The 11,165-nt window shown below is 36.8% G+C and overlaps 1 protein-coding gene across 1 annotated transcript; it reads right to left on the reverse strand.

The window, feature by feature from the left end:
• Nucleotides 1-7,490: 7,490 nt before the first annotated feature.
• Nucleotides 7,491-9,255, reverse strand: LOC107830697 (bidirectional sugar transporter SWEET12-like). The gene is made up of 6 exons (XM_016658333.2): nucleotides 9,099-9,255; nucleotides 8,912-8,948; nucleotides 8,605-8,815; nucleotides 8,326-8,487; nucleotides 8,086-8,205; nucleotides 7,491-7,998 (listed from the first exon to the last, which is right to left on the reverse strand). Exons 1-6 carry the CDS (start codon nucleotides 9,142-9,144, stop codon nucleotides 7,684-7,686), a joined length of 891 nt encoding a protein of 296 aa, XP_016513819.2. The 5' UTR covers nucleotides 9,145-9,255; the 3' UTR covers nucleotides 7,491-7,683.
• Nucleotides 9,256-11,165: the final 1,910 nt, after the last annotated feature.

Genomic DNA, 11,165 nt, shown 5'->3' on the forward strand with positions numbered 1-11,165 from the left:
CGAAATATTTCATTGTTTTTATTCTTCAAGTCAAATGCACCAAAGGGTGTCACACCAACAAATTCAAATGGACCGTTCCACTTGGATTTTAGCTTTCCGGGAAATATTCTCAACCTTGAGTTAAAGAACAATACAAGATCGTCTACCTTGAACTCTTTGTTCCAAATGTATATGTCTTGAAGATATTTCATCTTTTCTTTGTACAAAGATGAGCTCGCATAAGCATAGAACCGAAACTCATCCAATTCATTCAAATGTGTAACCCGCAAGTTAGCGGCTACATCCCAATCAAGATTTAGTTTCCCTAGAGCCCACATTGCTTTGTACTATAGTTCCACCGGAAAATGACAAGATTTTCCGAACACCAACCAGTATGGAGGCCGATAGGTGTTTTGTAAGCCGTCCGATAAGCCCATAACGCATTATCAAGCTTCTTGGACCAATCCGTCTGACTAGTATTCACCCTTTTAGACAAGATACTCTTTGTCTCCTGGTTGGAGACTTCCACTTGCCCACAAGCTTGTGGGTGATAGGGAGTCGTAACCTTATGATTAACACCATACTTGCTAAGTAAAGTGTCATAAGCTTTGTTGCAAAAGTGTAACTCCCCATCGCTTATGATTGCACGTGGAGTACCAAATCCTGAAAAGATATTCTTCTTCAAGAAAGCCACTACACTTCTCGCCTCATTGTTGGGTGAAGCAATGACCTCAACCCATTTGGACACATAATCCACCACGATCAAGATATAGGTGTTTCCACAAGATCTCACAAAAGGTCCGATAAAGTCAATGCCGTAAACATCGAAAATATCAATCTCCAAGATGGTTGTGAGAGGTATTTCATTTTCTTTGAGATTCTACCGGCCTGTTGACATTGATCATATCTTTTCACCAAATTACTAGCATTTTTGTAAAGAGTAGGCCAATACAAATCACAACAAAGCACTTTGGCCGCCGTTCTTGCCCCACCACGATGACCATCATATGGTGAAGAATGACAAGCCCCAAGAATATCACCTTGCTCTTGTTCCAGTACACACCTCCTAATCACCCCATTCGTACAAATCCGAAAAAGATATGGTTTATCCCAATAATAATCTTGACAATATCTTTTGAGCTTCTTCTTTTGGTTTGAAGAGAACTCATCCGGAATGATTCCACTCACAAGAAAATTTGCCAAGTCCGCGAACCATGGAACCTCTTTCATTGAAATTTCCAAAAGCTGCTCATCGGGAAATGAGTCATTATTTCAAGGCCTCCCATCCTCCTCAAATGAGATAAGTGGTCCGCCACTTGGTTTTCACTACCTTTCATATCTTGGATATCAATATCAAATTCTTGCAACAAGAGCACCTATCTCATCAACCGAGCTTTGTAATCCCTTTTTCTTATAAGATAACGAAGCGTCGCATGGTCCATGTGGACAATAACTTTGGCACCCATCAAGTACGGGCTGAACTTCTCAGTTGCAAACACAATATCAAGGAATTGTTTCTCCATAATGGTATAATTGACTTGGGAACTATTCCTGGTCTTACCAACATAGTAGACTGGATGGAAAATCTTGTTGATACGTTGCTCCAAAATAGCCCCAACCGCTACGTCACTTGCATCACACATGAATTCAAAAAGCACACTCCAATTAGGAGCGGTAATGATAGGAATTGTTGTCAACTTGAGCTTCAATAACTCAGAAGCCCTCATGAAATCATCTTTAAAATTGAACTTGACATCTTTCTCAAGGAGCTTGCATAATGGGTTCACCATTTAGAGAAATCTTTGATAAAGCGTCGGTAAAAACCCGAATGGCCTAGAAAACTCTGCACACCCTTCACTGAAGTTGGTGGTGGAAGTTTAGAAATCACCTCAATCTTTGCTTTGTTCACTTCAATTCCATTCCTTGAGATTTTATGTCCAACGATAATACCTTCCTCAACCATGAAATGACATTTCTCACAATTGAGTACCAAGTTGGTTTGTTCACATCTAGCCAATACTTTGTCCAAATCTGCAAGACAATCATCAAAGCACTCCCCTACCACCGAGAAGTCATCCATGAAAACTTTAAGGTAGTACTCTATTATGTCCGTGAAAATAGCCATCATACATCGTTGAAAAGTTGTCGGTGCATTGCACAAACCAAATAATATCCTCTTGAAAGCAAAAGTACCATAGGGACATATAAAGGTTATTTTTTCTTGATCTTCCGGAGCAATGAGAATTTGGTTGTAGCCCGAGTAACCATCAAGAAAGCAATAGAAAGCACGGTCGGCCAATCTATCGAGCATTTGATCTAAGAAAGGAAGTGGAAAGTGATCCTTCCTTGTCACTTCTTTTAGCTATCGATAATCCATACAAACCCTCCAATTGGTCACCGTTCTTGTAGCAATAAATTCTTTCTTATCATTGGTAACCACCATCATGCCCCCTTCTTTGGGACACATTAAACCAGAGATGTCCATAAACTATCAGAGATGGGGTAGACAACCCCGACATCCAACCACTTGATAATATCTTTCTTGACAACTTCTTGCATAGCCTCATTGTGTCTTCTTTGATGTTCAATGGACAGTTAGTACCATCATCAAACTTGATCTTATGCATGAAAAAAGTGGGGCTTATACCCCGAATATCTGCCATGGTCCACCCAATATCCTTCTTCCTCTTTTGTAACACTTCCAATATGGAATCAACCTGCACATTAGTCAGACAAGAAGAAAGATTAACTAGTAAAGTAGAATAAGGGCCAAGAAATTCATACAGAAGGTGTGGAGGCAATGGCTTTAACTCCAAAGTAGGTAGCTCTTCAATAGAAGGCTTTGTAGGAGGAGTCTTCCTTTTTTCAAGATACAAAGATGATTTTCGGTTTGCATGGTTGTATGACAACATTCCTTGTAAAGAGTTCACGCATTCCATGAAACCGTCCATCTCGGCATCATCAAAATTAAGCAAAATGGCCTCCAACATATCACCAACATTGATAGTAGCACTTGTATCATCAACAATAACATCGATCACCAAGTCCAGAAAAGAACACACCTTATTGCTATTTGGTTGCCACATGGACTTAGGCACATGGAATACCACTTTTTCATCACCAACCCAGAAAGTGAGTTCTCTGGCTGCTACATTACAAAGAGCCTTACCCGTAGCAAGGAAAGATCTCCCAAGTCAGGAGAAACTTCAAAAGTTCCCACTAAACACTGGTTTACAGGTAGAGGAGAAGGCTATGAAGGATAAAATTCAGAAGGTCGAGCTATTTAGCAAGGATGTTTCTTCAGCAGAGCACTAAAGCAACTTGGTTTAGGGTAAGAGATGATAACACTAGATACTTTTTCTTAGTAATTAAGCACAGGAAGCTAATGCAGGCAGTCACACAATTACAAGACCATAATGATCAAATGCAGTATAAACCAAATACTATAGCAGACATTTTTGTTGATTACTATAAGAAGTTATTGGGTGAGCAGGGAGAATGTAAAGGAGGTATAGTCCACTGGTTCTTGGAGAATGGGTACAGGTTGAATTCCAATCAACAAATGCAACTGTTGGGATATATACTGATAAAGAAGTAAAAGAAGCAATGTGGGGCATCAATGTGAATAAAAGTTCAGGATCAGATGGGTTTGGAAGTGATTTTTTCAAGGAATCTTGGGATATTGTGGGCTTAGATGTGACTGAGGTAGTATTGAAGTTTCTTAGAAATGGGAAACACTCAAGCAAATAAATGCTACTGTAATTACATTGATCCCAAAGGTTGCCAATTCTTAAATGCTGGCCAGTTCAGGCCCATCTCATACTGTAATATAGTATATAAGTGCATTTCAAAGATTCTATGCAAAATATTGAAGCAAGTATCGCCACACCTAGTGAATAAATCACATTCTACATTTGTGCAAGGTAGATCATTGGTACATAATGTCATTATATGCCATGACCTTTTGAGGCACTACCAAAGGAAGACTACTCCTAGGTGCTTAATGAAGATAGACCTAAGGAAGGCCTATGACATGATTAGATGGGATTTCTTAGCATAGATGATACAAGGATTTGGTTTTTCGAGCAGCTTCACACAACTAGTTATGATATGTGTGACCACTACTTTTTCAGTCAAAGTGAATTGTACAAGACATGGGTATTTTGAAGGAAAGAGTGGCCTGTGTCAAGCGGACCCAATCTCTCCATTGTTAATTGTCATGGTCATGGAGTACCTCTCAAGAATTCTAAATAGGATGAGCCAGCTACCAGACTTTAGATTTCACCCAATGTGTAAAAGACAAAAGCTTACACATTTAGTTTTTGCTGATGATCTAATAATCGTCCGTAAAGAAAATGATAGCTCAGTGAAGAGTGTCATGGAAGCATTGCACCACTTTTCAGAGGTATCTGGGCTAGTGGCCAACATTGACAAATCACACATATTCATAGCAGGAGTTGATGAGGAGACAAAAACAAGAATAGTTCAAACGATTGGCTTCACCCTGATAACTTTTCCTATCAGATGGGTTTGGAAGTGATTTTTTCAAGGAATCTTGGGATATTGTGGGCTTAGATGTGACTGAGGTAGTATTGAAGTTTCTTAGAAATGGGAAACACTCAAGCAAATAAATGCTACTGTAATTACATTGATCCCAAAGGTTACCAATTCTTAAATGTTGGCCAGTTCAGGCCCATCTCATACTGTAATATAGTATATAAGTGCATTTCAAAGATTCTATACAAAATATTGAAGCAAGTATCGCCACAACTAGTGAATAAATCACATGCTACATTTGTGCAAGGTAGATCATTGGTACATAATGTCATTATATGCCATGACCTTTTGAGGCACTACCAAAGGAAGACTACTCCTAGGTGCTTAATGAAGATAGACCTAAGGAAGGCCTATGACATGGTTAGATGGGATTTCTTAGCATAGATGATACAAGGATTTGGTTTTTCGAGCAGCTTCACACAACTAGTTATGATATGTGTGACCACTACTTTTTCAGTCAAAGTGAATGGTACAAGACATGGGTATTTTGAAGGAAAGAGTGGCTTGTGTCAAGCGGACCCAATCTCTCCATTGTTAATTGTCATGGTCATGGAGTACCTCTCAAGAATTCTAAATAGGATGAGCCAGCTACCAGACTTTAGATTTCACCCAATGTGTAAAAGACAAAAGCTTACACATTTAGTTTTTGCTGATGATCTAATAATCTTCCGTAAAGCAAATGATAGCTCAGTGAAGAGTGTCATGGAAGCATTTCACCACTTTTCAGAGGTATCTGGGCTAGTGGCCAACATTGACAAATCACACATATTCATAGCAGGAGTTGATGAGGAGACAAAAACAAGAATAGTTCAAACGATTGGCTTCACCGTGATAACTTTTCCTATCAGATACTTGGGCCTTCCTCTATCCCCCAAAAAGTGGAATAAGATGGAGCGTCACCAATTGATTGTCAAGATCACAGAGAAAATTAGGGCAACTTCTGCAAGACATCTATCCTATGCTGAGAAGCTGCATGTAATAAATTTTGTACTATTCTCAGTTCATAATTTGTGGGGTACAGTATTTATGTTGCCTCAAAGTGTGTTGAATGAGGTAGATAGGAAGTGCAGGGTGTTTTTATGGGGAAGCTCAGAAGAGAAGAAGAAATTATCTTTAGTTGCATAGGAAAAAATTTGCAAACCTAAAAAGCACGGTGATTTAAATGTAAAAGGATGTAAGAACTACAATAAAGCTTCTGTAGGTAAAATGATTTGGTTGATTATGGAAAAAGCTGATAACCTATGGGTAAAATGGGTACATGGTCTCTATATGAACAATGGGGTGGACTTCTGGAATCGCATACCTCAGGCTAATAGTAGTTGATATTGGAAGAGGCTACACAAACTGAAGTTGTGCATGGTGAATTGGTACAGGAATGGAAGATATAGTCTGAATGCAAATGGTAAATATTCAGTCATGCAATGATACCTAAAACTAATTGGGGACACACCAAAAATGGAAATTGCAGAGTTAGTGCGGAACAGAATCAGTCTACCAAAACATAGGTTCATCCTGTGGTTGGTTGTTCAAGGTAGGCTATTGACAAAGAAAAAGATGTTGACAATGGGACTACAATGTGAAAATACTGCGTGTGTACTGTGTGGTGGAGCTGGAATGGAGAGTGCTACACATCTTTTTTCTAATTGTGTATGGTCTATGCAGCTATGGGAAATGTTGAACCAATGAAGTGGTACCAGACTTCAGCAGCAGGATGCTCTACAATCCTTAAGCAGAATACAGAGTAGGAGATGGAGTGTGATGAAGAAGAGCATTATCGCAGCAGTGTATGGAGCGGGCTTATATCAGATTTGGCAGGCAAAAAACTGGAAGATGTTTAGGAAATCTACTGTACAGGGTAATATCATAGTGCAACAGATTCAAAGTGTAATTAGAGAAAGAGTGGACATGATAAAGAATTCAAAACGAGCTAGGAAGGCTAGATACATAATACATAGGTTATGTAGCTAGGGATAGATACTGGACGTCGTAGATGGGTTAATTTGTTTGAACTTTTTTACTGAGGCTTTTCCCGGAATCACCAGGTAAAGTGCTCTCTCTTTGTAAATCTAAATTTGTTTGACGGACTGGTAATACAATTTCACATTTATTACCAAAAAAATGTTTTATTGCATGGAAAACTAGAATTTACTGTAAGAGGATTAAAAAAATTGTGCTCTTTATCGGTAGCTTTAAAGCAAGGAAAAAAAAAAAAGAAGCCCATGGGACAACTATTAACGTCACAAGGAGACTTTGCATAAGACTTTGAACGCATTATTCTTGCTCATGAACGACACTCATATTCAATTTGAATTTGGGATTCACTTTAGATATCTTTTAGTCCTACTTTTTCTTAATCTACACCACTTTAAAACTAACTGATAAAATATTGAGAAACAGAGAAAAGCTGGGACGAGGAAGACTAGCTAAGCCGACAGAAATTTCTATTTTCTTAATAAAATAAGTGAATCATAATGCGGATACCGCGAATTATTTACTTTACGTGTGAATTTAGGAAAAATTTGGTAGCCTTAATTACCTATTAGCTAGTGGACTCAGCAAATTGTAAGCTCATCATTTGCACAACATTGTTTTTTTTTATATATATATTATTGAAATACAAAAAATTATTTTGTGACTGCTCATAATGATTTTCCTATCGTGGTAAAGTGAACTTAACCTGATAATGTACTAGACAGTATATAGAACTTAAATGAGACTGAATATAGTAGTTCTACTTAAGTTGAAATGAATTCGATCCGCATTACATGCTTGCATTAAAGCCACAAACGAGAATGTCATATTGTAATAGATGCATGCATATGCGCGGGCTCAAATTTGATGTAACACCATTATCGATCATGTAAAACGTGATGAATAATACGTCTAATTAAAAAAAGGGCTACTTTTTACTGCTGATAGTGCATAAAAAAGATAGAAATCAAGTATAACGCAAATGAACTTGAATAAAAATATATTTTATTGCTACCACAATCAGTGACTGACATCTATGTTTTCTGCATTAAGACGACAATTTTCTAACTAGAAAGCTAATTACTACTTACTATAACAGGAAAATATGAGCTTAGAATAATTAATGTGTACAAACACGTAAGGAGTAAGAACAGAGTAAATCAAAGTAATCACTTCTTAGGCTTCGGCAGTTTGCAGCTTGGGCACCTTTTCAACTTTAGCTGCTTCAACTCCACATGTAGAATTATGCAGACACGAAGCCACGTGAATTTTTCCTGAGGAAATTAGTGAACCAAGCTTTACAATGTCAATAATCTGTTCCTCTGTAAGTTCTGGAAGCTTCTGATTATTGTTCTCATCTACGATAATGACATGGTTTTGTATCTTCTCTGAAAGTTTCTGCTCCTTTAAAATGGCCTTCTCCTTTTTATTGTATATTATATAGAGCACCATTTGGAAAATTCCAAGGATGAATCCCAATACGTTTGGAATCTACAATGATAAAGGAGGAAGTAAATACATGAGAAGATTCAACATACATATTTTACGTAACATAAACGCATTAAATATAGAACTTACAGCTATGTTAATGTCTTTTACGAGAAGACCATAGAAGAACCACATGACAGCACTTAATGTGAGGAAAACGGATAGGAGAAGTGGCATGTATTCCACACTCTTTGTTTTTATTACTTTTCTCTGCATAAAATGAGAAAATCATCAGCATTATATTCTTCATGCATGGGAAAACAGGGGAAATAAATAAAGACGACTATATAAGTTTTGAAATAAGTGAAATATTTGTACGTAAAAACTCACCACAATGCCTAAGGGTGCTACAAACAAACACAAGGAAAATACAAGGCAAATCCATCCAACTGCTTGACCACGAGCGGCACCTTTGAATAGAAATTGGGTAACAAGGACAATAACGCCAAAGCCACCCACCACTGATAATAAGAGCATCTTTACAGTTTGGACCTGCAATAAATAAATTGTTAAGAGCAAAGTATATTTTCTTCCGCTAAGAAAAGAAACGAATAAAAATAAATCCTATTATGTAATAGAAGAAATATTCAATTTCTTGCAAAACCATACCCTGGCTTTCTTTGGTGCGTAGAAAAGGTAGAAACCGACGTAGATAGTTTCAATGAAGCAGCCAAAGGAGTTTATGGTGATGATAAGGGTCGTGTTTGTCTTGAGAAATGCATAATAAATCCAAAGCATGGAACTAAAGAGTGCAACCACATATGGAATCGATTGATAGCCTTCAGTTGATTTCTTCTTGTAAATTTTATAAAACGTGGGCCTGCAGGTGTGAAATTATATAGTGTTAAGTCAGATTGTGATTAAGCCGACGGAAAAAAACAATAAAAAAAAAGTATAATAGCAAATGGAGACTCACAGAGGAGAAAGGAACACAATGAATGAGACAATGTTACCTGCAAATTGCCAGAAGGAAAAAAAGAAAGAAAAGACGAAGAGTTATTTACGCTAGAAAGTAAATAAGTACTTAACAAAGAGTGGTGCATGCAAATGATTTAATAAATGTTATGTTAATTACTTATGGAGGAAAACAGGTTTGTATTTACCAAGGACCCCAAAAGCAAAAGCCCAGTGACCAGAAATACCCGCCATCTCTTTTTTACTTTATTTTATGCTTCTAGCCAAAGAATTGAAAATCTCTAGCACTCTGTCTCTCACCCACAATGCTAGAGTTGCACAAGTACTATTTGACACTGAAATAAGGAGAGCTTGGTCGATATATTTATATAGGTTGGGGGTGGGAAAGTGGGTGCAACAGAAGAAGAACTTTTGTACTACAATAAAGTGTATATTTTATTCTAAAATGCAAAAGAGCACTCTGAAGAGGGAAGGTGCAATGCCTATATATCAGGTTGCTCTTTTATTATGTCATCCACCAATCCTTAGGGGCACTACAGCTTACAACTTGATGTTTTTTTTTTTTGGAGGGGTTTGATTTTAATGAATTTATATACAAAATGAACTCCTAATCAGCTAAAAAACAATTCAGAAATGATAGAAGAACAAATTATTGCCTGCCATTTGTTATCAATAATGTAGGGGCTATCCAGTTCTGGCTTTTGGATGCTGCTATTGTCTATTGAGGAGATCAATTTGCTGCAATGACCGAAGAAATTCAGGATATGCTTCCCTTTGCTTTGCTTCAGTAGGTTTATCTTTTTTTGGTGGGTTGTCATTAATTTATCGATCTCTGTAGTGTATACAGAAATATATAAACGCATTCAATTTTTTTCTGATTCATATATTTTTAAGTGAGTCAAAATTGATTGAGCCACTAAATGGATCAGGCTATAATCTGCCCAATGTTTTGCATGGGTCACAATGGATATATCAGTTTGGACCAAGCAATAAGTCATAATTTAACCCGTTCAATTCAAAAGCTTTTCTCATTTGTTTGTTCTTTTAAACTTTGTTTAATTATCAAATCAAATTAATGGTGGAAATTTTTTTCCTTATTTATTATGATTATTTCAAGCAAATCAAGCTCCAACATAATTATTTTCTATGTTTTGATAAGTTTTCTTATGGATCAATTTAAGCTATGCAACTCAATTGGCCCAAGCTTTAGATGAGCTGAATTCGCCAATAAACATATGCCTAGCCAACTTGTACAAGTCTGGATGGATTAGGCTCGGGGCCGGAGGTAGAAGCCGAGCAACAGATTCGGCTGAACTCAGTAGCTTTTGCTCAAACAATATATTTATGTTAAGAAATTCAGTAAATATGTAATACAAACATCAAATTCAAAACTCAGTCATTAGTACTTGAAATCATTGTTCGAAAATTCAGAACACATAAAACTAAAAATTTTGACTCCGCCACTAATTAGGCTAGTTATAATTTCACGAGAAATATTATTTGACACGGGTACATATATATAATTTACAATAGTATGTTTAATTTTGTTACGCTCGATAACTTTGTTGGTAGGTACTTTATGCTGTTATACAAAAGTTATTATTAATATAACATATACTCATTGGCACTATTTCAATGATTGAACGTCAGATGTTTCATACCATACTTCTTCTCTTACTTTATAATATAAAATTTACTTCTCTTGTATGTGTTGAATGCGCGCAAAATCACTCTCAGGGGAATATAGAACACTCCTTTTACGATCAATCTTCCCATAAAAACAATTGGTACCACTTTGAACGTTCTTGCTTTAATCTTAGTCGTTTAATAATATCATGTGCATACATCGCTTGCCTGATATTTGTTTCATGATAAAAATGAAAAAGACGTTAGTTTTATAAAGTAAGATTAAACAATTGAAAGATGGAGAACAAAAGGTGAATCTCAATTCTTCTAAATTGAGTGGAAGACTCTAATTTCTCTACTTATATTAAGAATTGTCCTTCCCACTACACATTAAGGATGCATGTAATGTAACGTTTTTCTACTTAAAGCTAATTTAACTTTTAACAGAAAGTTATATGTCATTTTAAAATTGTGACCAATTACTTCTAGCTCTCTGACCTAAATAATTCACTGATAAACACCGTGTTTCCCGTCTTCTTATGACGAATTATAGATATTATACTGAAAAAGGCAGCCCGGTGCACTAAGCTCTCGCGCTATGCGCGAGGTTTGGGAAAGGCCCGGACCAC

Source organism: Nicotiana tabacum, chromosome 6, assembly GCF_000715075.1.
Source record: "Nicotiana tabacum cultivar K326 chromosome 6, ASM71507v2, whole genome shotgun sequence".
In the NCBI taxonomy this organism is placed as follows: domain Eukaryota; kingdom Viridiplantae; phylum Streptophyta; class Magnoliopsida; order Solanales; family Solanaceae; genus Nicotiana; species Nicotiana tabacum.